General features: G+C 46.4%; 2 protein-coding genes and 1 pseudogene across 6 annotated transcripts in view; 2 read left to right on the plus strand and 1 right to left on the minus strand.

The window, feature by feature from the left end:
• Positions 1–15,135, plus strand: part of gdap2 (ganglioside induced differentiation associated protein 2) — a 29,365-nt gene extending 14,230 nt beyond the window's left edge. For all 3 annotated transcript variants that reach the window (XM_060040812.1, XM_060040811.1, XM_060040810.1), the window contains exons 13-14: positions 6,865–7,008; positions 12,786–15,135. In XM_060040812.1, the coding sequence (XP_059896795.1) occupies positions 6,865–7,008; positions 12,786–12,827 (186 nt within the window). In that variant the 3' untranslated portion in view covers positions 12,828–15,135. The remainder of the gene's footprint in view (positions 1–6,864; positions 7,009–12,785) is intronic.
• On the plus strand, positions 343–6,857 carry LOC132449157 (uncharacterized; annotated as a pseudogene).
• A 4,169-nt stretch (positions 15,136–19,304) lies between the features above and the next one.
• tent5c (terminal nucleotidyltransferase 5C) lies at positions 19,305–27,046 on the minus strand. Of its 3 annotated transcripts, none has more exons than XM_060039666.1 (2): positions 26,807–27,046; positions 19,305–23,649 (listed from the first exon to the last, which is right to left on the minus strand). In XM_060039666.1, exons 1-2 carry the CDS (start codon positions 26,892–26,894, stop codon positions 22,526–22,528), a joined length of 1,212 nt encoding a protein of 403 aa, XP_059895649.1. In that variant the 5' UTR covers positions 26,895–27,046; the 3' UTR covers positions 19,305–22,525. The 3 variants fall into 3 exon arrangements, with proteins under 3 accessions (XP_059895649.1, XP_059895648.1, XP_059895647.1); XM_060039665.1 differs by lacking the exon at positions 26,807–27,046 and adding an exon at positions 25,092–25,177 and having other exon boundaries at positions 19,305–23,682; XM_060039664.1 differs by lacking the exon at positions 26,807–27,046 and adding an exon at positions 24,804–25,068 and having other exon boundaries at positions 19,305–23,682.
• Positions 27,047–27,074: the final 28 nt, after the last annotated feature.

Genomic DNA, 27,074 nt, shown 5'->3' on the forward strand with positions numbered 1-27,074 from the left:
GTAGCTTATCGGCTAACGCGTCAAGGCGAGCTTACCACGGCACAGTACACATTAGCTTGTTGGCTGAGCCGAAACACCCGGAGTATAACGAACGCATCACGGCGAGTGAACTCTGCGGTATGCCTTCGCCCGCCACCCCCGCCAAAGGGTCGGAGCCGAAGGCTAGGGAGGCTGTATCCGCGTCATGTGGGGCCTCCATATCAGGCCGGGACCCCCACCCCATGTGCATAGCGTGCATGGGCATTAAACACGCTCAAGCTTCGCTAGCGGACCCGCATTCATGCGCTCACTGCACATCGATGCCGGAGAAAATTCTGGAAAGGAGGCTAAGGGTGACTAACAACCAGGATCCCTGCCTGGCGGGTGCCCCCAATATAGCCTCAACGAGCACCCATCAGTCCCACGCGACAACGAGCTGGGCGGACATGATGGAGGAGGCATCCCCGCTCGTGCCCCCGCTATTCGATGATTTAATTCTTGAGGCGGAACCGGGCACTGAGGACGCAGAGGGCGACAGCGACGCCAACTTTGACCTCCTCGACATGGACGGAATTGAGGAGGAGGAGGAGGACGACTCCACTTTTCCGGTCCAACTGTCCAGACCCCCTAGCGCCTCTGACGCTGTACAACCGGTAGACGGTAACCTGTACGAGGTGTGCAAACGGGCCGCTGCAAAACTAGGCATTCAATGGCCTGCAGCCCCTGATGCTGAAGGGGCAGAGAGAGACCTGTACGACGGCAAGAGGCTCCCACCAGCCCAGCCGCCTTCTAAGCAGCTCTTACCAGCAGTTCCCATCAGCATGAAGGAAATGAGCCGCTACTGGTCCAGCCCATTTAAGAGCAAGCTTCCAACCAAGGGCTGCTCAAAGCTGGAGATCCACGGGATGGGTGAGCTGGGGCTGGCCGAACCCCCAGCTGTGGAGCCTTCAGTGGCTTACCACCTCCACCCGAACCGTCGCTCTCTCTCTGCCTCTTCAGGCATCTCCCTGCCTGGTAAGATGGACCGCTTCCACTTACCAGAGGATGTATAAATATGCAGCGCAGTCGGTATGCTCGCTCAATGCCATGACACTACTGTCTGCATATCAGGCTGAAATCCTAGAGGAAATGGGTCGCCAGCTAGACTCTGGGTCACCCAACCCTGCCCTCTGGGATGAAATTTGCATCGTCAATGACCTGGTCCTAAGCTCCTCACGGGGCGCAGTTCAGGGCTGTGGTCGAGTCATGGGACTCGCAGTCTCGGGTGAGAGAGCGTTATGGCTCAGTCTCTCCGGTCTGAGTGACGCGCAGAAAGCCGAGGTCATGGATGCTGCATATGACCCAACCAAGGGTCTGTTTGGTCCAGCGCTGGAAAAGATGAGAGAGACCAGCACTCTCAGGAAACAGGAAGGAGAGGCCTTCGATCTCTGCCTTCCCCGAAAACAGGTTCCCCGCCCACCCCAGCCAGCGAGGTCACGCTTTGCGGCCGCCGCGGCGGCAGCAAGGGGAAAACAAGGGGGAAACAGGCTAGGGATGGGCGATATGGCCTAAAATCCATATTGCGATATACATGCAACCTATTGCGATAACGATATATATCACGATATATAAATCATAATAGAACCATTTCAGAACAGGTTACATAGACTCTAAGGAAAGCTAAACTGCTAAATGTATGTCGTTTTGAGAACATTTATTGTGCAAAACTAATCATACAACATAATGTTGTAGCTGCAGAGACTTTAAAAAAGAAAAAAATCTTCTGTAATGACGTATACTTCTCTTAATGAAATAAAAATTGGTGGTGTCTTAATAAAGAATAATAAAGAAACGGATGCTGTGAATTAGGGAAATACGTCCAGTATTAGGCATGGCTATTTTAAATAAAGAAAAATCTTCCAAGTGTGTGCACAGATACTTGCTATTAAAACATAAAACAATAAGTGGAAAATTAACGCAGATAATTTTGAAATGAACATGAAATGAGAGCAATCACCAGCTCCTCCGTTTCGCTTTCAGCCATATTTACTTAGATGACGATGATGCGTTGAAGCCGGTTGGAGCTCATGGCTCTTTAAATTCCGCGGGTCGCGGACGATGCGTTGCAGCCGGTTGCAGCTCGTGGCTCTTTAAATTCTGCGGGTCGCGGACGATGCGTTGCAGCCGGTTGCAGCTCGTGGCTCTTTAAATTCCGCGGGTCGCGGACGAAGCGTTGCAGCTGGTTGCAGCTCGTGGCTCTTTAAATTTCGCGGGTCGCGGACGATGCGTTGCAGACGGTTGCAGCTCGTGGCTCTTTATATTTCGCGAGTCATGGATAGATCGCGTCAAACATACATTATCGCGATAGAGCAATATAACTAAAATCTCTATCGTAGGCAATTTTTTATCGTTTATATCGTATATCGTTTATATCGCGCATTCCTAAAACAGGCCTCAGAAAGCCTACAGACCAGCCCACGCAGCTGGCCCAGAGGCCGACCAACAGCCTAGGTCAGAGAACCCAAGGCCATGGGGCAAACACTCCTTCGCTGCTGCGGCAGCCAGGAACCACTCTCCCCACCCCGGGGAGGGGAAGAAGAAGCGTGCGACCTAGCAATCCCAGCTTCTCTCTCTCCCCCTCCCATGAAGAAAAGAAAGCTTGGGGGGGTAGCGCAAAGCCCCGAGTTCCATGGTTCAGGGACCTGGATGTGTTCAAGTTCTCCAGGGGCCCTTTCTCAGTCTCTCTCGCCTCACGTTCAGGGCGAACTGAGACAGGGGCAACGATTGACACAGTGCCACCAAGCATTTTCCCAGTGTCACACAATAAACCCTGCATTTTCGCAACCAGGCCCAGAGCCAAGGGTGAGATGCACAAAACAAAACAAAATAAAACAATGTCTTGGTCCCTACATTCTCATGGGGGGAGCTCACGCTTCTCCTGTGAGGGCAGACCTCTCCCCTTTCGTCCCGAGGGTGACGTCGTTGGGGCGCGATCACATGAGCCCGCTCGCTATGCGAGTGGAACAGTGGCGCGCATGCGCAGTTCACTCGTGGATCCTGTCTACGGTTTCCAAGGGTTACAGACTGCAGTTTGCTATGAAACCACCCAGATTCAACGGTGTGTTGGTTTCTATGGCCAGTGGGGATTCGGCACGAATCCTAGAGGACGAAATATCGTCCCTGCTGCGAAAACAAGCGATCAGGGCTGTCCCGAACGAGCAAGCTCAAAAGGGTTTTTACTCCCGTTATTTTCTCATTCCGAAGAGAGGGAGCTCGTCCCTTCACCCCATATTAGATCTCCGTGTGTTAAACAGACACCTGCGCAAATACACGTTCAGGATGTTAACACACCAAGTGCTCTGTCGTTCAATCCGTCCAGGGGATTGGTTTGTAACGATCGATCTGTCAGACGCATATTTTCACATTGCCATCTATCCCGCACACCGGAAATTTCTCCGGTTCACTTTTCAGAACAGGGCTTACGAATACCAAGTGGTCCCGTTCGGGCTATCGTTGGCCCCGAGAGTGTTCAGCAGGTGTGTGGAGGCAGCACTGTCACCGTTAAGAAACAGCGGCATCAGAATATTCTCTTATTATCTGATTATCTGATATGTTCCAGTTCACGCGAACAGGCACTCAGAGATTCTACTACGGTGGTAAATCATCTGAGGACTCTGGGATTCAGCATAATTTGGGAAAAGAGCCGTGTGGACCCCGCACAATGTGCGGAATTTTGGGTCTCCACATAGACTCTCTCTCTTATCGCGTCACACTATCAGAGAGGAGACGTCTCTCACGCAGTGTCTCTCCCTCTTCAGGCGGGGAGAGACCGTATCGTTCAGGTTATGCCTACGCCTGCTTGGCCTTATGGCTTCGGTGATATCAGTAGTACATTTGGGTCTTCTGATGATGAGAGATTTTCAGCGCTGGGTCGCAGCACTACGTCTGTGCTCCCGTCGCCACCTGAATCGCAAGGTGAAAGTAACACCAGCGTGTGTTACCGTTCTCCGCCCGTGGTCGGTGCGCACGGTTCTGACAGCGGGCGTCCCGCTGGGGGGCGGTGTCGTCCAGGGTAACCATGACAACGGACGCGTCCTTGTCAGGGTGGGGGTGCGACAATGATGGGCAGAGCAGTGAACGGCACCTGGAGTCGCGATCTAGCTCAGGCTCACATAAACCTCCTAGAACTTTGGGCAGTGTTCCTTGCTCTAAAACACTTCCTGCAATTTATCCAGGGCCGCCATGTCTTGGTAAAGACAGACAATTCCACTGTAGTGGCATACGTCAACCAGCAGGGCGGCACTCGCTCAATGAAACTACACGAGTTAGCTCGAGAAATTAACTTGTGGAGCAGCACCAGACTCCTGTCCCTTCGGGCGACCCATGTACCGGGTGTCCTGAACAGAGGAGCAGATCTTATGTCCAGAGGAGACCCCCTGTACGGGGAATGGACTCTTCATCCACAGGTTGTGGGACAAATATGGCGGAGATACGGCTTGGCAGCCGTAGATCTCTTCGCCTCGCTGGAAAACACTCAGTGCCCGTTGTTTTTCTCCCTGTCAGACGTAAGGGCTCCCCTAGGGGTAGATGCGCTGGCCCATCCGTGGCCAAACGTGCTGCTATATGCCTTCCCCCCTCTCAGCCTGATCTCCCCCACCCTAGCCAGGGTGAGAGAACAGAGTCTGTCGCTAATCCTGATAGCGCCGCGGTGGCCATCCAAACATTAGGTGGCGGAAATAGTGCAACTCCTGGCGGGCGACCCATGGCCCCTTCCCCTGCGCAGGGATCTCCTCTCCCAAGCGGGCGGGGAGATTTACCATCCGCACCCGGACCGCGTAGCGCTCTGGGCTTGGCCCGTGAGAGGTGGAACTTGAATGCGGCAGGCCTGCCTGCACAGGTCGTTGACACCATTCAGAATGCAAGGGCCCTTTCCACTCGCCGGCTCTAAAGGGGCAAGTGGCGGGTTTTTGAGGACTGGTGCGACTCGAGGCACGCCATTCCATATCAGTGTTCCGTGGTGGACCTACTGTGTTTCCTACAGGGATTATTGGAAAAGGGTAAGGCCTTTTCCACGATTAAAGTGTACTTCGCGGCCATCTCAGCTTGTCATGTTGGCTTTGGGGATAAGCCTGCAGGGCAGCATCCCTTGGTTTGTCGCTTCATGAAGGGGGCGCGTCGCAAGCTCCCAGTTTCCAGGCCCCTGGTCCCTTTGTGGGATTTATCGGTGGTGCTGGATGCCCTGTCTCATCACCCTTTTGAGCCGTTGGAGACGGTGGGGATGAAGTTTGTGTCACTGAAGGTGTTGTTGCTCTTAGCTTTAACCACAGCTAAGCGTGTGAGTGATTTACAGGCATTGTCTATCCGTCCTTCCTGCTTGCAGTTTGCTCCGGGGATCTCCAAGGTCTGTCTGCGGCCCAGTCCGGCTTTTGTGCCTAAGGTGGTTGAGTCGACCTATAGGTGTCTCATGGTGGAACTGTCGGCTTTTCACCCCCCTCCGTTCTCCTCTGCGGAGGAGCAGAGACTCAATACATTATGCCCGGTACGGGCCCTACATGTATATGTGAGTCGGTCAGCTGCTTTTCGGAAAGGGGATCAGCTGTTCGTGTCCTGGGCCACTCCCCATAGAGGCAAACCTTTGTCCCGCCAGAGGCTATCCCACTGGATTGTAGAGGCTATATCTCTTGCTTATGAAAGTAGGGGCTTGCAGCCCCCCCATGGCTTGAGGGCCCACTCCACAAGGGGTATGGCTACTTCATGGTCCTTATTCAGGGGAGTGTCGGTGCATGACATTTGTGCTGCGGCGAGCAGGGCTACGCCTCACACCTTTGTTAGGTTTGATAGGCTGGATGTCTCAGGGCCTTCTGTTTCTCAAGCCGTGCTGGAGACGATCTCACCAGACTCAAAGTGATGTTTGCTGCCTGGCTGAATTTGCATAGCTTCGGGAGACATATGCAATACGGGAGTGGTCTATATCTCCCATAGTGAAACACCGAGCGAAGTTAGAAAATAACTTTGGGTTACTTAACGTAATCCCTGGTTCTTTGATAACAGAGTGACGTGTTTCACCAACACGTCCCTCCTTGCATTTACACGGAAAGAAACCGGTATAGAATGATTTGAGGAGGGCGGGTCGACTGTATAAGTGCAGGGGGCGGGACCCTGTGGCACAGTCCGACCTGTCTGTCAAGGACAGACGTGGTGCAATTGGAGCTTCCAGTAGTAGGTCACGCCTAGGCGATTCCCATAGTGAAACACCTCACTCTGTTATCAAAGAACCAGGGATTACGTTAAGTAACCCAAAGTTCCTGTCTTCTACTCAGAACCCCATGGTCCTAAAGCCTGCCCTTCACTCGCACAAACACGCACACACATAACCTAATGTACTCAGTAAGCATCACATACTTTACAACACGGTAAACACCACCTACTGTGCACGGTAAACTTCTTACTTTACGACACAGTAAACATAACAGACTAAATAGATCAAACGACACACACTGTACAAAGTAAACATCACTTAATGTACACAGTAAACATCACATACTGTTTTACACAATCACATACTGTACACTGTAAACATGTAGCACACCGTTAACATTCAAATATAAACTCTGCATTTTACATGTTTTACTCCATATTTCTCTCTTCTCTCTTTCTCTCTTTTTTTCTCTTTGGCTCTGTCCATTGCTCTATTTCCCTTTCTTGGTCTACATCTTTTCTATCTCCTGTTCACACTCACTTTCACTCTCTCACTCACTCTCACTCTCACTCTCTGTCTCTTTCACTCCGTCTCTCTCTCTTGTTCAATCTGTCTCTCGCTCCATCTCTCTCTCTCTCTGTCTCTCTCGTTCAATCTCTCTGTCTCTCTCGCTCCATCTCTCTCTCTCATGCTCTCTCTCCCCGCAGCTCTCGACCTGGTTCTTCACGTCCTTCAGTGTGTCTGGTCTGAAGGAGAAGGTTCACTATCTGGACAGTCTGCGCCAGCTGCTCACCTGCATGAGACCTGAGGAGATAGACATCCCACCATTTGTGCTGGACTACGACGCACGGGTGAGCAGTGTGGAACACTCACACGCATACATCACACACTTGGTTCCACCAAAATCGAGTGCAAAAAAACGTTAACAAGAGACGGGAGCTGCCAACTGTTTCACTATCGCTGCGTTGACAGTACGCCTGCGTGAGGGACAATAATCCCAAGATTCAGCTTTAAGGGCCGTGATTTCAGTTTGACGATATTTGCTTGCAAATCAAAATATAGCTTGTTGAGAGACGACAGATTTATTTTTAGATTAGTCTTGTTCTATTGTGTTCTATAAGAGTATAGTATATTATATTATATTATATATTATATTCAATATGTCACACTATTAGGTTGCTGATATTTATATTCAACAAATGTTTTACCAAAGAACAAGGACATTGTGTGTGAAGCTCGGGAAACTATTTGTGAAGCATTGTCGAATATGTACTCTTTGAAACAAGTATCTGTAATAAATCGGCTCCCTTTTCAATGAGCTATTAAATAATAATAATGATGATGATGATGATGATAATAACAACAACTTGGATTTTGATTGCGCCTTTCAAGATACCCAAGGTCGCTTAACAAAAAAGGGGAGAGGGGAAGGGGAGGTTAGGGGTCAAAGGACTTAGTGAAGAGGAATGTTTTGGGGTGTTTTTTAAACATGGGCAGGGATGGGGCAGAGCGGATGTGGAGTGATAGGTGGTTCCATGTGTCCAGAGTGTGGGAGCATTGGCAGAGAATGCCCTGTCTCCATTAAGATAAGGAACCAAAAAAATAATCACAGGAGATCAACGGCATAACCAAATCTATTATATGTAATTGTGTGTGTTCCGTCTGTCTGAAACAGACCAAATAAATCCAACGTCTCGAATTTGACAGGGCTATTAGAAGCAACTTAATACAATAAGTGTGTGCGTGTTGTTGTGTCTGACAAACATCACCGCACACGCAGAGTAGAGTTCTCCACTGCTATGTTGGTTATTATTCATTGGTGCACACATCATTTATATGGCCAGTGTTGTCTCAAACTAATATGTGTGTTCATGACAAACATCGGCAGCATCCCAGAGTAAAAATTTCAACTGCGTGATTCGTCATCATGTGTTCTTTGAAATAATTGCATAATTGTATAATTGTATAATTAGACCGTGTCAATTAATTTCCATTATTATTATATCCTAACGCAGCACAATAAAAAAGGCATTGTGGGCCTATTCTGTATTCACCTTTGGTGAATAGTGAATACAGTTTGGTAAGGGACATTGTGCCAAACTAGGGAGGCCTGATAACATCACTGATATGCGATTGGATACCCGTGGGATGAACATGGTCTGAATAATGTTCAGCGCTCATTGATCAATCTCCCAATGGCGAGCCTCAGCCCCTGAGCCTGGCACGCCGTTCTGCGACCTTGACAATGGCATGCGTGCGCTATGGAAACGGCGGTAGCCGTAAGCTAGTCGTGCTTTCATGTGTGGCAGCCGACTTGCATGGTTTGGTTACGATGCAGGCATGCAGACGCACACACATGGGAACACACGACACGGTCACACACACTTTGCATGTATATGTGTGTATATAGGATACTGCACACAGACAGGCAGACAGACACACGGGTTCTGCAATTTAGGTCATTTCTGTATTATGTGTTCAGGAACTACTCAAACACAAAGCGCACTTATTCAAACACAAAGTAATTCATGAAGGATGAGTTGACTACCGCACCAACGACGAGGACACGAGAGCCTTTTGTGCCATCGTATGCATGTCTCACAGCCTGAAGCCGTTGACCCCATCGCTGGCTCTCAAACACTCGTGGTCCTGACTGTCAGCTGGGTATCGATTCGTCTGACCAGACACGTCACAAGCGCTCATTTTGATGCTGCTTATTCCCAAATAAAGTTCGATCACTTGTCTAAATGATTGGGGCCAATGCCTCTCGGTCCCAAAGTTGTGATGACGTTGACTGTAAAAAGCTCAATTCTTTTATCTTCTTAATCTTAATTGGATGTTTCTTTGGCCAGGAACATAAAGTGTGTGCATGTGCTTGCGGCAATCCCAATCCCAATTTAAATTCACCTATTTGTCCTTTCATCCTCGGGTTCTAGTTTCTCTCCTAGTGCCCCTTTTCCACCGGCGGGTGCGCTTCGGACCCAGCACGCCTCAGCCCAGTAGTGAGGGTGCGGTATAGCCCGGCTCAGTTACAGCTCGCGTTCCTACCGCCGACAGTACCCTTATGGTAGGGCGGGTTTAAGCTGTATGCCGATAGCCGTGACAGCTCCGTAAGCATCATGATCTCATAGCAGCGCGACATAGTGTAGCCTGCTAATGAATCCAAGGAAAAAGAAGAACGCACACAATGAACAAAGAGCAACAATGTAGGATGTCCAAGAAGGACAGCAAACTTTTTCGGTTAAATTAATCTTTCGCTGTGTCCAGAAATACCTTGCGGGTACTGTGTTTGTTTGTTATTATCCCCCTGTCGCACGGAAGTGATGACTCTGTTGACCAATCAACGGACGGCGTGTGTACTTTGAACCTGCCGGCACCCCTTCAGGCGTCTCAGTACCCCAACGGAGGAGTACTGTGAGACGAGTACGGCCCCGGGCTCAATACAGCTCAGTCCGGATCACGCACACTTTTGGCGGTGGAAACACGAACGGTGCAACCTCCGGTGGAAATGCGCCACTAGAGCCTTTGCTCATCACTGGTGTGGGCATGTATTTAATCAGTTAGCTTACAACTTGCTCAAGATGATTGTTCTGGGACTCTTTGAAGAGTGTGTGTGTGTGTGTGTGTGTGTGTGTGTGTGTGTGTGTGTGTGTGTGTGTGTGTGTGTGTGTGTGTGTGTGTGTGTGTGTGTGTGTGTGTGTGTGTGTGTGTGTTGGACTGCAGCAGAGGATATACAGAGATTGTGCATATATTTATGCCTTCTGTTGGACCCATATTGGACCTTAACTAAATTATTCATAAAATGAGGAATTATATGTATCCAGAAGTATGTCATAAAGACGCCATTGCAAAGTGCCAGGGGTTTTCAGTGCTGCTGTTTGGTTCTGCAAGCATAATCATAATGATATCTTTGTTTTGGCTTCCCTTTAAATACTTTGGAATACTATAATACATAATGGTACATGTTACTGGAAATGTTATATACTGCTAGCCCTCAGGCCTGTGCTGAAGGAACTGGGTTCTATACCAGTAGCCTGGCCCTCAGGCCTGTGCTGAAGGAACTTTGTTCTACATCAGTGTCCTGAACCTCAGGCCCGTGCTGAAGGAACTGGGTTCTATACCAGAAGCCTGGCCCTCAGGCCTGTGCTGAAGGAACTGGGTTCTACATCAGTGGCCTGAACCTCAGGCCTGTGCTGAAGGAACTGGGTTCTACACCAGTGGCCTGGCCCTCAGGCCTGTGCTGAAGGAACTTTGTTCTACATCAGTGTCCTGAACCTCAGGCCCGTGCTGAAGGAACTGGGTTCTATACCAGAAGCCTGGCCCTCAGGCCTGTGCTGAAGGAACTGGGTTCTACATCAGTGGCCTGAACCTCAGGCCTGTGCTGAAGGAACTGGGTTCTACACCAGTGGCCTGAACCTCAGGCCTGTGCTGAAGGAACTGGGTTCCTTCAGTTTTATACCAGTAGCCACATGGTGAGAACCAAGTGGATAAATTCAGAGATCAAAAACTTCCCCTACCAGCGACACTCTGCATCACATTAAAACCGGAAGCTAAACACAATCAAGCGGGTCGGGAATAAATAGAATCATAACAGGAAAGAAAACAAATGGAAGCTCTGCATCTTTCCATTCCAGGCATTGAGCTTAGATCTGGCCCTGCCCTCCCCACCCATCCTCATGGTAAACAAAGGCCAGACGGCAGAGTACTCCTGGATCCCTGTGCTCAGAGTGTTTTCCCCCGGCTGCATGCGTACGCTGAGATAAGATCCCTCCCGCTCTGAGACAGCAGCATATGGGTCCCGGAACGACCTCTGACCTTTGTTTAAAAACAGTTCGTGGAAAATGTTTCGTAACTACGACTAAATGCCTGTTATATTCATGTCCAGTTGCTTGGAGCTGTGCCCGGCTACCACAGTAACGGAAACCACGATAACTGGACGTTGGACACCTTCTGCTCGGCTGTCTGGGGGCTTCATCAAATGTCATTTGTTGGTAGCACTACAATAGGGATACATTCATTAAGTAATCCATTAATGAACATTAGTTGATGCTGTTATAAGCATTAATAAAGCATGATATAGCTTTAGATCAGGGGTAGTGGGTTAGGGTTACGTTTTTGTAATGTAGTTCTAGTTAGTAAAAGTTACTAGTTAAAACGTATCTGTTAATTAACTGTTAGTTAATTCTTATTACTGCATTATCTTATGTACCCTTATTGTAAAGTGTTACGGATCTTTTTTTTTTTTTAAAGCTTCTACATTATCTTAGATTTAGTAGTTTAGGAGACTCTTTTATCCAAAGTGACTAAAGTCAGTTCCATTTCAGTCAAACACATGAATTCATTTAGAGGAACATGTTGACTTCTGTCCCGTAGCCCATCGTGCCTTCATCATTTCCATGGCAAGCCGATTTGACATAAATTCGCTAGACTGGATATGTGTTGCAGATATCTGCAATTCAGTTTCGACTAGTCAAAACTAACATTTCGGATATCCGCAACTACATTCCTCCTATCCACAATTGTCATTTCAGATATCCACAAAGACATTCCTCCTAGGAGAAATGACGTCATTTTCGCCATTCATGTCTATGGGGTTTGTCATTGCAGATATCTACAATTCAGTTGCAGATATCCACTTTGTGAATTACGGATATCTGCAACTGAATTGTAGATATCTGTAATTCCAGTTTGAGATATCAACAATTTGATTCTGACCAGTCATAATTCCAGTTCAAGATATCTTTAATTCACCTCAATTCAAGATATCTACATGTCCCTTTTCAGATATCTTAAATTAAGTTTTGACTAGGCGAAATGACGTTGTAGATAACTCTAACTGGAGTTACGACTAGTCAAAATGACGTTGTAGATATCTATTATCAAGTTATAGATATCTTGAAAGGAATTTTGATTAGAGATATCTAAAATTGTAGATATCTGTAACTTTCATTCCGCCTAGTCAAAATCTAATTACAGATATCTTGAATTTGAGTTTTGACTAGGCAAAATGATGTTTCAGATATCTGTGATGACAAATTATAGGACCGCCTCCCGCTTTAGGCGGGAGCGGAGCAGGTCGTTGTCGTTCAAATCATCATTCACTCGTTCAATTTCATGGCATTTTCCGATGGTTTTTTCAATTACAGCCAACGCCTTGACTGCTCCTTTCTCATAAAAATAAGGAAATGAACCAACTTCTTCTTTGATTATGGCGGCATGGGGAAATTACGTATTTCTGGATATCTAAAACGTCACGCCCGATAATTCGCACTCAAATGACGTTTGAGATATCTTTAACTTTCATTCTGCCTAGTCAAAACTGAATTACAGATATCTGCAATTGTCATTTAAGATGTGTGACGAGTTGAATGTATTTTTCCGTGTCGTCATTGCAGATATCTGTAATTCAGTTTCGCCTAGTCAAAACTGAATTACAAATATCTCTATCTGTCGTTTCGACTAGTCACAATTACGATACTGATATCTTGAATCAAAATTCCAACGATTCTAAATGTAATTACGACTAGTCAGAAAGAAGTTGTTGATATCTACAATTTTAATTCCGGATAGTCAAACTTAGTTAATAAATGACAATTCGACTTGCCATACATCTCCTCTTCTGTTGCAGGTGAACGGCCCCTACCATCAATCCCAGTCCCACACGCTGTGAGCCTCAGCCAATCAACACGCCTCAGTCGGGGGTCGGACATCACACGGAGGAGAGCATCTGAAGGTCAATACCAGCCCACAACCCAACCAACCATCACCTTAGCCAATGACAGGACTCCAAGGTCTCAAGACCTTCTTCGGTCATGTTATGAAAACACTACTGGTGGACGAGCTCTCAACCTGCCTGAGCCGAGAGCCATTGGGAGAGGAGAGATGGATGGCCATTTTCTGGTTGGTACCAGACTCTTCAGAAGGTTTATCCCCTCCACCAGTTCCTCCAGTCGGTGAAACACTAAAGACGACAAGATTAACTTGACTCATGAAAACTAAAGTCAAGGAGCTTGGAGCTATAGGTCAACAGCAGGTTTCTCTGTGTTGATTGACAGCTGATTTCCAGGCAATCCACTGCGGCGTTGCAGTAATAATAATATTGGCATTCATTTGCTTAAACCCTTCGGGCTATTGAGGGTTTCAGGAAAATCCCCACCTTATGAATATGATGTGTGACGGAGCGACTGTGAAAGACTACTTGCTCTTGTCTATGTCATTCCTATTTCACTTGTCCCTTTCTTTTGCGTACATTTTAACTTCCCTTTCAATGCATTTGTACCAAATATGCTTGTATCGAGGCAATGTAGATGTCCTCAAGCTGTCTAATAGATGGCCTGCTCTGCTGCGGTTGTGGACGTCTAACTTGTCCAACTAGAATTTAATGTTCTGGTTTACATTCCCACCAAACCCAAGCCCACTGGTTCCACTGATTTGCCCGCTGGTTGCCAAAGCATAGCTGGCACTAATATCAGCCAATCAGGCTGGGTACGTGGAAAAACCCAAGTGGTGGCAGCTCTCTTGTAATCTGATGGTCGTTTTTGGCATTCTTGGCATTAACCGATTGGCCCACAACTTTCCAGTGGCTGATCTGTCCAATCAGTTGAGGTGCAATGTCAACACAAAGCAGGTTTTGCTTTAGCGCACACACAATTATTTACATGAACTTACTAGGACTAAAGGACTAGCATTTTTTTCCACTGTGTGTTCTGACACGCAATGTGTTGATGGTCAATGTCTCTCCACCTGTGATGGAAAGAGAGAGGGAGTAGAATGTGGATGTTCTCAGTCGCTAACCTGCTCGCCCCACTATATTAGCGTCATCATTTGTGGTGACCAACTTCCACTCCAAACCCACATACACACAAACTAGGTTAAATGTGTACACACGCACACATGGGCGCACGCATACGTGTACATTCCAACGGGGATGCCTAAAGATGGACCGAGAAACGTTAGCTGTCTGTAATGAATCAGCCCCTGCCATGTCGTAATTCACCTTTCAACTAACCCGACCGCCCTCCATCTGTTTCCTGTTCCCACGTTCAATGCTACTTTTAAAATGACGTCTTCCGAGCTGCTTTCGTCAAATCAAACCGCTCTATTCACTTGCCTCTGTAATCATCATTTCAGAACATAAAGTGATGGTTCCCCATTCAGGTGATCGTTGCCTTAATCTCAGTTGGGGGTACCCCGGCTGGTTGCCATCGACTACCCTCCCAGTTAGAGAACGGAATCTTCAACAACAATCTGTCCTGACTTTGTTCGACTGGCGATCACAAGCGTTCAAACCATGGGGACAGGAGTGCGTTCTAGAAACACATTTTCATGTTGTCATTGGTAACTCTGTTTTCAGGAAAATACAAGACTGTGTTCAATCAGCCTAGTCAATCACTCAACCTAATCAATATGTCATCAGCGCACACTTTACAATTCAATATTGTCATTAGATTAGAATGTATAAACAGCAAGCAAGTGTTGTTTGTTTTGCTGGAGATGCTGAAGGGTTACAACCTTAAGGAACAACTGTCTGTTCACAGTACAAAGGCTATCCAGTTAAATTATCGTTTGGTTACACGTTTGATTAAAAAGGTATTTGTTTTCGTTAAATTATGAATTTTAATTCTAAGTCTTTCTGGTGAAAAAGTCCTGCTTCAGGAATGAAAAACATTGTGGAATTTGTCTTTTTGAAATGAAAGTCCTGCAAACAAGAGTATTTGTAACAGGAAGTATGACCTGAAACTTCAGGAAGTATTTACTATGAAAAAAATTATGCACTATATAATAAACAAAGTATATTTTATACATGCTACAACACACTTCCAGTCATAATGAACGGTTTGTAGTTGTAATGTTTATATTACTGGAGCCAAGGAAAAATGTTTGTGAACGGCCAGCAATGTCCCTTTTGTAGCAGAAGAGACTGGGGAGACCGGCCAGACCCCCCCCATGAAGAAAAAATAAATTGATGAATTTTACAACTGTGTGTTTGAGCAGGTTGCCTAGTGTGTCCATTCAGTCACTATTTCCAACATCAGAGAGTGGGAAGAGATCACCCCCAGTAAGCCAAGTTACCTCAGTGAGTGAGTTGTTTTGGCAGTTGGAGTGTTAGCTACAGTCTTATATATGGGCCTGATTCACCGAGCAGCCATCTTGGTTCTAAACACTTTCTGGGTGGGGGGACCTGAATGCCACTCAGCTAGCGTTTAGTACAAAGATGGAACCAAGATGGCCACTAAGTGAGTAGGGCCATACCATGGACATATGATAGAAGGGCCATACGGCTCCAGTCTACTGCAGAGAAGAAATGCCGGGAGCGTGTCTATGTTCCCCGGGTCCTATGCATAGGAAAAAAAAAGGGTCCTATGTTTCCCGAGTGGGGAAAATATATTCAGGGTATGCAACACACAGGGACACTAATCGGTGTGCCTCTGTCCTCTTCCTATATAACAAGATGTGAGGGTAAGAATTTACAGTGTAAACTTGTTAACAAGGGGACGACCCGAATCTTTAATGACAAGGGATGTCAGCCTCTAAGGTTCCAACTCTATCATCATTATCAGATCACAGGAGTTTGCCTTCAGGATGTTTAAAATTCCCCTTCCATGTGGAAAACCATCTGATGACAAACTAATTTGAACCAAGCCTTCTTTTGGAGATGAATCTTAATCTTTCACATTAACTATCTCAAGCTTAGACTCTTCAGACACTGATTTTTCTGGCTTGTTCTGCGCTCTCGAATCATGTGGCCTTTCGTCCGACTCAACATTTCGCCATCAGGGATAGTTTTACAAACTAAGCATGTTTTGGTCCAGCTAATTAGCATGGACAAACTTCCAGAACCGAATGATTCAGAACCGAGGCATTGTCCACAAAGCCGCTCACTCGTCAACAGCATTAGTGAAGACGGATGACCTAAGAGTGGAGGGATGCAAAAAAAAAAAAAAACAGAACATGAAGCTTCGGGATATAGAGAACACAAAGCATTACTTTGTAAACACGAGCAAACGAGATCGGCAAAGGCCACCAGTCACTCCCTTAACACGGACAAACCGACCTCAGCGCTGCGCCAAGAAGCCGCCTGCGTCTCGGCGCAATCAGAGTTTATTAGTAAGCAACGGCAGGACCCGACCCACGCCTGTAGACATGTCTCAGCTGCTCCTTTGAAGGAAAAAGTTGTGCAGCTGATGGGACCCTGATGCCTCCGTTAAAACGTCCATGTGGGTTGCTCCTTATTTAACATGTGAGTCATAGCTCTTGTACAGTGAAGCACTGTAGAATCTCATGTCCAGGTTGGACAGCATGTTCCAGGGACACGCATAGCAATACAAAATCAACCAGGCCGTAGAATGGCTATTATGTGAGTGAGTGAGGGACAGAGTGAGTATTCAATGGAATATGTGAACAAAGAAGTCCATGCGTGAACACCATGCTTCAGCCTTCCGCACCGAGACAGCCAAAGTATTTCCTGTGTTGTAGAAACCCAAGTCGTCCTGGATGCAAAGTAAGCCAGCTGGGCTTCAGTGTTAGTTTCCATTCTCCAAGTTCTGGTGGTGTTGGTGGAGACCCAGGGGGACACATAGGCCCCACACCCCAATTGGCTACGTGCTGTAATTAAAGACTAAAGAGGGAGACGGCTCAAGTTCTTCTTCCTTTAACCTCACAGCGACAATAGAAGGGATATCAAACTGCCTAGCCTGCAGTTCATTGGCCGCAGCAGGGCAGGGGAAACAGCTGATTGGCTTCTGTTAGAGGCAGGAGAATCAGACAGGTGTCTTGTCTTTCAGATATTTGAAATATGCTTGGGGATTGGGATGGTTGACGGTGTAAGATGACAGTGATTGAGTATGCAATGCGAGGCATGTAGTGTAAGTTTCAGGTATTTTTTTCCAAGGTCAAGGATGTAGTATTTGATGGAGAAGTATAGGTACTAGTATTTATTCCCTTATATGTACAGGTAGATGAGACAGAACCATACAGGATTCAAAAGAAACCCAGTGGTGGGTTTCTTTACGAAGGCGGCGAAGAAAGGGTCAAGGGGATGTCAACATCAAAGCCACTTGCATAACCTACTTCAGACCTCCATCATTACTACTGACTATAATATGCTTCTCCGGGTCGTGTGTGTGTGTGTGTGTGTGTGTGTGTGTGTGTGTGTGTGTGTGTGTGTGTGTGTGTGTGTGTGTGTGTGTGTGTGTGTGTGTGTGTGTGTACAAGTGGATTTGCCTCCTGTACAGCTGGCAGAGAATGTGCACACATACATAAACACACACGTTTTAGATTTGAAACATGTTGAATATTGATACAAGCACATCCAAACAAATATTCCATCCCCTCAACTCTTACCTTGTCCCTCCGGGTGTGTTTGCATGTGTGAGGGTGTCTGATGGTGAATCCGTGCAAGGTAAAATAGCACTTTATTAATGTCAGAGTGGAAATTTGGGAGTGTGTGTGCATAAGCATGTGTTCAGGTGTTGAGGTGTGCGAGGGGGGGGGGGGGGGGGGGGGGGTCAGTTTGCTCTGTCTGTTCACTTTCTCACACCTGTTTCCATCGTCAGCTCCGAAGTCCAGTTGGGCTTCATACACGGAGGCCAGACAAGGTTTAGAAGGGCCATTCATATATATTTTAAAGTCGCAATGTGTTACATGTCAAATCTCTCCTCACTTAGAATAACCTTCACATATCTGTAGTCAATGCCGCTTGACTGATTTCAATGATGTGATTGATAACATTGTGTAACAAAAATATTCTACAAATACAAGATGCTGGTCAGCCTGTAACCTCTATTTAGTTACAAGAATCATACAACCCTTCCAAAACCCCTCAAATGAACTGCCCAGCCAGCTGAGCTAAGCTGGTTCACATCACACATTTGCCCATCATTTTACAGTAGACTGAACACTAATTTAGTTTTTTTTTTAATTCTGAAAGTCTCTGAATGTCTCCCTTTTCATGGAGTCATCTGTTGATGTTTGAGCTGGGTGGTGTATCTAGCAATACATCTTTTATAAGTGGACTTTGATTTGGTATACAGGGAATGACCTTAGACCATGGTCGTATCCAACTAAGAAAACGTATTACCCACAGCTAGGCATACGTTTAACCCCGACACGTCTCAGAACTCCGATCAAGTTCAACTGAAATATATGAACCTGATATTTCACTATTTTTTGTATACTATAGTATTTAATACAAAATGTTGTAACTCTTTACAAACATTAGTCATGTCCGTTCAAACTGCCAGCTGTTAACCAATCCCTGGACTAGACATCATGCGATGGTTACTCTAAGCAGACACCTTTCATCATGAGTATACCATATCACAAAATGTGTATCAAAAGATTTCCCATGCAAATTAGAGCCCATAAATTATAAAGTAAGCAAAATAAGAAAACAGACCGCACACAAAGATCACTAGGAACCAAAGCGGCCCTCAACCTCCTGCCAATTGTAGGACAAACGAACGCACTTCCCAAGGATAGACACAAGACTTTGGAAACCAACCAGATATAAAAACTAGAGCAGCAACCAAGAGAATTATAATACTAGGAATCCACAGCATCATGTGGGATCTGATGTGATGATTTGATCTATTGAGTGTGAAGGACGAAGAGAGCGAGAGCATGAGACGGAGCTAAAAAGATAAAACATGACCGAGATGTATAAAGATGGTTGGCTAGAGTGGTGGACCTCATTCTGCTGGATTCATCCGTTCTGGACCATTCCAGATGAATGATGCAGTCTGCGATAAGCTCCTTTTGTGCGTGTATGTGATCGCCGAGTGTAGGAAGAATGAATAATGAACTGAAGAAGGGCAGATGGAGGCAGACAGAAGGGAGTACAGAGAAGTCCGGACTCCTGAGGTCAGTCCAATACCAAAAATGTTTTATGATTAAGGTGATGGGTATTGGGTGGGCTTACCACGGGTTTACCCAGTTTCTAGGCCCGTTGTCAATGAACTGCCATCTAAAAGGTTTGTTGCGTTAATTCAAGATGCTAACGTAGCTATAATTGTAAGCATTTGAACTGTGAAGATCGTTACTGAATAACGACTGTTCATGTCAAATATTAGAAAAAAATCTGCCACGCCTGACAAAATACACATGATTGCACAGGAAAACCACAACAGAGAAAAAAAAAATATACACATTTTTAAAAGGGGATGTGGTTCAATACTTTATTCATTGAAGTCTTCAAACACATTTTCTTGATATACATTTCCGAAGGTAAACTAGCGTGAGGTAAAGGTGCTGCGAATAAATGAAATTCCATCATAGTCAAAAGCTGACATACAATCACTTTACTGATCACCATTTCAAAAATATATTTTTATAGTATGACACTTCATATTTTCCCCACATTTTGTAGTTTATATGCACACACACACACTCATACATCCACGCTTGCATAACGTAAACAGGGTGCCATGTTATTCCCAAAACTCTCCATGCAGACAAACAGGAGAGCACTAGTAAAGTTATCCATGTTCCTGAAGCGCGGGACCGGCTAACTACAGGAAATAAATACACTTCCCAGTTTGACCACAAGGTGATAAAATACATGTGTATTATCTGTATTTGCGGTCAAACTGTGGGAATCATAATACTGATCATAGGGAAAACAGCAGAAAAACAAGCTCAGAAGACACACGCACACACACACACACACACACGGCTAGGGAGTAACAATTCACAGTCTGGGTCTGGATTGATTGTCTAAACATGCCACCTTTTAAACACTCAGACTATCCTCCCTGCCCTTTACTCCAACTAGCATAGGGCTAACCTGATCCTACTCCATCAAGCATTGCTAGTCGATCATAGATCCTAGTTGGTCATAGAACTTTAGCAGTCTGGGGTTGGGCTGCAGTTGTATCCAAAAGTGGGTCACAAGGCTTAAGAAACAAACAATTGGCATTATTTTACCTTTTTCAAGGTAAAATGACTAGGGAATGGCTGAATCCATTGCTGCCACGGTAAAAATATGTCTCGCTAGTAAAAAGCTAAACTAAACGAAAAAAGTCAAGCAGCTCGTTCAGGGGAACCCAAAACAAAGCAGCCATTTTCTCACATAAAAACATGGGGGGGGGGAATTGTGAAGTTATGGGACAGTCGAACCATCAGCCACCTGAAAACCCTGGAAGTTGTAAACCCTTGAATCCACCCAACATGCACATCACACCGAGCTTTCCGTGCTCCATCCATCCAATATTACCTTATGCTTCCACGCTTGCTGGGTGGGGGGCCTTCACCGTAGCTTAACCAGAGGTGGCTGCACAGCCATTTGCTGAGGGACACAAGCTCATTGGGCTGCTTGGAGTCTTCTAGAACTCGACTTTTACAAATTCATGACAATGACCTCCACAAAGCAGCCCTAGAGACAGGGCCTCACACAAGACACTTTGACCCCATTAGTATTGTGGAGGAAAGATTGTACAGTGGATACAATATTGCATGGCAACGTTAACAGATAATACAAAACAATATGAAGGGCTACAGGAATGACTAGAGGAACCATCTAACGGCACAGTAAGGGTCTCAAATGGGGAGAATGTTTACAATAATGGCAAACTTAACCAACCAATGAAATGCCAAGCCTGTACATGCGCCCCTATCCCCGTAATCCGAGTGCGGCACTGGTCGTATGGTTGGGAAGTGGGGAGGAGGCCCCTAGACAGCTGACAGCGTTAAGACTTCCTGGCGCAACCTTCAAAACAAAGATACAGAAACTCTTAAAAAAAAGGCACCAAGAGGTTTGGTTGCTGGTGGTGCTAGAGGCGTGTGGCCTGTGCTTAACACCAAACAGGAAGACAAGATAGTTGTAGAGGCCCACTCTGTCCCATCAGAGCTCTGCTACATTAGAGGCCTAGCCTTTTCCTCCTACCCCAAAACCCCATTCAGTTAGCCAGACAAAACCTCTCAAGCAGGCCAATCACGCATACATATGCTGCAACGCACAAAATAGGAGCCAATGCAGGTTTGTAAACGCCACTAAGGTGGTAGGGGTACAACTTTCCCCTTGAAGTGACTTCCGAGAGGGGAGGGGCTCGTTGGGAGTAAAGCTGGTAGCTGAATGGAGACTGGGGGGGAGGCAGGGGGCAGTTCTACGTCAGTGGATGACAAGAACCTTTGGCTTCACATAACAGCTATGCCTCGACCCCTGCCGGTAGTGCCAAAAGGGGAAAGGAATTCCTGGCTGGTGAACCAGCCCGTCCTTGGCCTATCCCCTATGACCCGAAAAGGGGCTAAAAAAAAAAATGCTTGCCCCATCGTCCCCAAACGGTGAATCAGCCGCCCTGTGTGACGAGAGGGTGGCACCATGCCAACGCAACCCAGAAAGTAGATAATTATAGACTACCGTCCGGGACTCCCTCTGGTGCGGCCTCTGACTGCCATGTGCTGCTCCTTATAAGGGAAGGCACTGGCTGCCACGCCGTCCTCCACTACTACCAGGAACCCTGCTTCCCAGAGGCATGCTCCGTCTCCTGAGGAGAGAGGATCCGGAAGGAGGGGGGTATACAACGACAAGGAAAGGCTAAAGTGGAGGAGAAAATCCCCAATAGACAAACGTGAAGACATTTCCTTCACACACACACACGCACACGCACGCGCACTCACTCCCATGTCCTCACAGCACTGGGGGGGGGAGGGACGCCATCTTGGAAGTGCGTTTCGTAATTCCACGTCAAAATTAAAAAATAAACCGCGGTCTGTCACCCCTCTCAATCATAAAGCCTCTAAAGACCGCCTAAACCCACATGATACAGCATGACGCTCAACTTTACAACACGCACATATTTTCTTAAGTATGTCCTTTTTACACCAGTGCTCTGCGTTTCTTTTTTTGTTTTTACCCCAAGTATACATTTTATATTAGATTGAGCTTTTTTTGCTTCATTTAGTTACATGACTTCAAAATAAATTATAATCATTAAGGCCTTATTCTCATCCTCCTTCCTTTTTAAAGATGGACCATAGTCAACTGAAACGTGCAAACCCAGAGGAGCTATAAGGCACAAGAGGAAGCCGTCATATCAATAAAGATTTGAAAAAGAAAACCAAAAACAGAATTATCCAAATAACACTTAAATACAAAATAGATCACTTTGGATTGGATGGCATTGCGACACGCAAGGATTGAGTTCTTGACACTTGGCAAGTTCCCAGTCCTCTATGCCTTCACAGGAAAAGAAAGCTTTTTTTTTTATGGCCCAGATATTGTCTTTATTTTTTTTTCAACTTTTTCTCTGCAACAATTCTGTTCTCTTCAACGCCAGCGGCGGCCACCGTCTCGCCATATGGCCATATTTTTTTTGCTCATCTCATGAATACTTTTTGTCTGTTTTTTGTGTGCATGTTTGTCAGTTTGCGTCAGTTGCACGGCAACCACGTGGGAATGTTCTGGTTGGCCACATAGTAGTTGCTGAAGTTGTGGTCGCGCACGTAGGGCGCCGGCTGGTAGTAGCAGGTGACACTGGAGGCGTCGGGGATGGCGTTCTGCTCCGCCAGCACGTGGAAGGCCAGCAGCGAGATGAGGTTGAGGGTCTGGCGCCGCTCGTGGCCCATGAGGCACACGGTGCTCTCGTCCACCACGCGCCGCAGGATCATCAGGTAGTCGTACTTGCAGCGCTCCTCGCCCACAAAGTGGCTGTGCAGGTAGGCCTCCACCTTGCGCTGCTGCTCGCCCACGTCGGGGAAGTCGATGAAGAAGCGGGAGCACATGTAGCGCTCCAGCGCCTTGAACTCGTCGGCGTCCGTGGGCTGGAAGTCGCGCACCAGCAGGTTGCAGTACTTGAGCAGCCCGCCACCGCGGATCTCCTCGGGCCGCTGCGTGGCGATCAGCTTGCCCCGCAGGTGGCCCATCGCCGCGCCAAAGTCGCCGTACACGCTCTCGCCCACCACGGACGGGTGGAAGGTGGCCGACATGGGCGCCCGCGACAGCTCGTAGTAGGCCAGCACAGAGTCCAGCACGATCTGGAACGAGTCCACACTGAACTCAAACTGCCGGCGGAGCGTGTCCACGAACTTGAGCTCCACGTTGCGGCCATTGTTGTTGCACAGCGAGATGAGGCTCCAGCGGTCCTGCTCCGTGTTCACCTTCACCAGCTTCTGCACGTAGGCCTCCTTCAGGGTCACCGCCGTGATGCGCTCCTTGTTCACGCCGTCCGGCAGAAAGTCCAGCAGGGTGCCCAGCACCACGTCGCGCACCAGCTGGAACTCCGACTCGCAGGGCAGGTCCACGCGGAAGATGACGTCCAGGTCCTTGTAGCTCCAGCCCACGTCCTGCACCAGCACGTGGCTGGCCGTCGAGCCGTTGAGGCGCACGTCCTTGACGCGCACGCCGCTGCGCTCCAGGCGCGAGCGCACGCGTGCCACAATGTCCTTCAGGCGCACCTCCAGCGTGGGGAAGTTGCCACGGCCGTGCACGGGCACTGCCTCCGACAGCACCTCGTCCAGGCGGCTCACCTGCTCCCAGGACAGCAGGTTGGTCGCCACTGTAGCCATCTTCCAATCAGAGTGCAGATAAACTGGCAGGACAGAAGAAAAAAAAAAAAAAAAGAACGTAAGCAATTTAACAACTTGATGCATTTAGAATTCAACCCTTATTGATTTGATTTAAAGAATACAAACCTACTTGCTTTAAAGGAGTATTGACTTGTACAAAGGTGACAAGACCCTACCAGTTAAGAGTTCTGATAAACAGGGAGGAAGGGAAAATATTTTCTTTCGGAAATATTAAGATTCAACTTATTGATTTAAAGAATGCACTTAATATATACACACACACACAACAAAATAAAAGTATACCATAGGACGTGTTGTAGTAGCCAAATTCTGAGAAAGGGAAACCGCAATATATCATAAAGAAGGAACGACCTTTGACCTTTAAGGGCTCACCGGTGTGTAACGGGGCGCGCGCATCACACACACCTGGCTGCGCAACAGAGAGTAGGGGGGAGGGGCGGGGGCGAAGGGGCGCCTGGCTTCCAGAAGATCGTACCACGCCGCGAGCCTTCCGTTCCAGAACCACGACGGGCACACACGTTTTAAATAAACACGACAACCGACTATTGTTTATTAAATAATTGTCAATCAAAACGACGGGTATTCAAAGAATGCCGACCGTATCGGCCTTCATTTATTGATGACCGCTGTCAGCCTCATTTCCCCGTTTGTGATTAATGACACATTTATATCAAAACCCAGTTAGTGGACACCAAACGCCCGAGTGTAAATGTTAAGTTGCGTTACATAATGTTGAAAGATCTTAATGTATATAAAAAAAAGGCATGTCATCTAAACACCATACCAACGTTAGCAGTGGTACAAGTCAAATAGCACCACATCATGGATATCATGTTATAAAGAACCGTCCGGCTTGACCACTGCGCTCAGCTGGTTACATTGTAAATCAATGAAGTCATTCATACAATCGCGAAAGCAAAGGGTAGCCTACTAGGTAGATCTATCGATCAAAACTCAAAAACACTTTGAGCCATAAAACGCCAACAATTAAAAGTTAAACCGGGGAATGATATCGGTATCACGTGTCAAGAAAGGCGAAATCAGCAGAAATGTCATGACACGTGAAAGGTTTAAACGCCCAAAGCAGGTCATTTCTCCATGTGATGAATAAAAAGGTACATACGGTTCAAAAGGCTTCCACGGATAGAGGTCGAATTACAAAAGACTGAGGAAAGTTTGCATTCGTGCCGATACTTCCATATAATCCAGTAAGACAGACAACCGCAGCAGACTGCAATGTAGAAACTCGTCCTCAGCAGCTGACTGAGAGCAGGTATTTATCAGCCGAACCACAGCCTCGCCGGAAGACACAGCCAGCCCACAATACAGTCCCTCTTGGTTATTTAATGTGCATTTAAATAGTTGCAAAGTATTAATTATTTAGATTTATAGGAGGATATTTCTAAATTACCTTCAGGTCCAATTTAAATCGACGATGGGGGCTTTTTGAATCAATTCGTTCTTAAGTTTGGTTGTATCAATGCGCCGATTGAAGACCTGTGATTGGTCGATTAAGGTTTTTGTGTTGCCAGGTTACCAGGGTCGCTTCCTGTTCTCGTTTGAAACGTCAGGGCAGTCACCACGACGTGAGTGGATGAATTGACTATACTAATAATTCTGACTCAGGTCTAGAACATAGACAATCGACATCCCACGTCAAATACAGTAAAGGAAGTACAAATAGGTCTATAGAAATTTTAAATTTAAATAAAGTATATATGCGTTAAAATAAAACTACGATCATTATACTTATTATGAATTATGGTATTTTATTCACTGGTTTGACCCTATTCCCATTTGAATAATGACGTAACACAAAGCACTAAATAGGTAGAAAACTTCATTAGTAACAGTTGCAAATAGACAAAATAGTCTCTTGGAATTGTTTTTATTATGGCGACAAACACACACACACACACACACACACACACACACACACACACACACACACACACACACACACACACACACACACACACACACACACAGATATCCACAAACACACACGCAAACAAACAGAAACACACACATAGAACATGACAGAACAGAAAACAAAATGGTCTCCTTTTGAATTCCACAGAAGATGGTATGTTTTGGTCAATTCCCTTGAAAGCTTACAAGCAAACCGGTGTTTCCAAATGTCATAATCATATTAGTCTGTCAATATAGGTAAAACACATTGAAATCCCCCCCCCCCCCCCCCCCCCCACACACACACACACACACACACACACACACACACACACACACACACACACACACACACAAACACACACACATACAAAGTGTTGTTGTTTTGATGTTCTCTTTACGTCACAGAGAGAGAAAGAGAGGGAATGAAAGTGAGAGAGATAGGAGAGAGGATGAGAGAGAGAGAGAATAGAGAGCGAGAAAGAGAGATAGAGAAAGAGAGTGAGCTAGTGGGGAGTCCTCCAGGGTGTAGAATCAGAGAAGGGCTGTTATGTTTCTCATTTCTACTATTGTCTCTTGTTCTCATTCTGTTGAACTCACGTAAACAAAGAGCATGAGCTTTGTAGCTTAGCAAATAGCTTCTTCACGCTCATACAGATGCTCTGGGTGTTCTGGTTTGTGGTTTGTGGTGGTTATGTGTGTGTGTGTGTGTGTGTGTGTGTGTGTGTGTGTGTGTGTGTGTGTGTGTGTGTGTGTGTGTGTGTGTGTGTTTGTGATACAAATGTCATGCACTGATAGTAAAGTCAGGGTAAAATCCCACAGGATGTTGATTTGCATAAACTCTACCACAGATGTCTTCCCCTGTGTGTGTGTGTGTGTGTGTGTGTGTGTGTGTGTGTGTGTGTGTGTGTGTGTGTGTGTGTGTGTGTGTCTTTGTTGAGTCAGCAGCAATGAATAGTTGAACTCTTGATGAATGACCTAACTGGATTTCCCCTGCTTATCTAGTCTATCGCTATTCTTTACAATTACTTTCCAATATTACAATCAAATAAAGTAACACAGCATTATCTATCGAAAAAAGCGAAGGCGCTGTCTTGTTGTTGATATTCTATGGTGTGGTGGGTTGACTAAAAAGATGGCTTTGGTGGATACCTGTTATTCCCGTAAGGACCCTTCAGAAACATCCTGCCCATTTCCGTCCATGGTAGGTATCACCATTTGAAAGGTCAACTGAGAAATAATTAGGATTGGTCCCAGTGAGCGAATTTTCTTTTTGAGTTATGTGTGGGGGTAGGTAACACATCTTAAATTGTATGTTTGTACGTCCTGGCAATTAAAAATAGTACTTAAACGTGTAGCATCTTACAATAGCTATCTTTGCTGTATACAGGGACGGGTTAACCTGGCAAAGTGCTTAGCACTTGTTCTATGAACATCCTTACTGTACCAACTGCAATATATTGTTTGTCTTTTTTATGACAAA

The sequence above is a fragment of the Gadus macrocephalus genome, chromosome 20, assembly GCF_031168955.1.
Source record: "Gadus macrocephalus chromosome 20, ASM3116895v1".
NCBI lineage: Eukaryota > Metazoa > Chordata > Actinopteri > Gadiformes > Gadidae > Gadus > Gadus macrocephalus.

Coding starts and splice junctions, on each gene's coding strand:
- tent5c (XM_060039666.1), bottom strand. CDS start 26,894: ATGTGTTACCTACCCCCACACATAACTCAAAAAGAAAATTCGCTCACT. Junction 23,650..26,806: donor CTCAGTTGACCTTTCAAATG/GTGATACCTACC, acceptor AGATGGCTACAG/TGGCGACCAACCTGCTGTCC.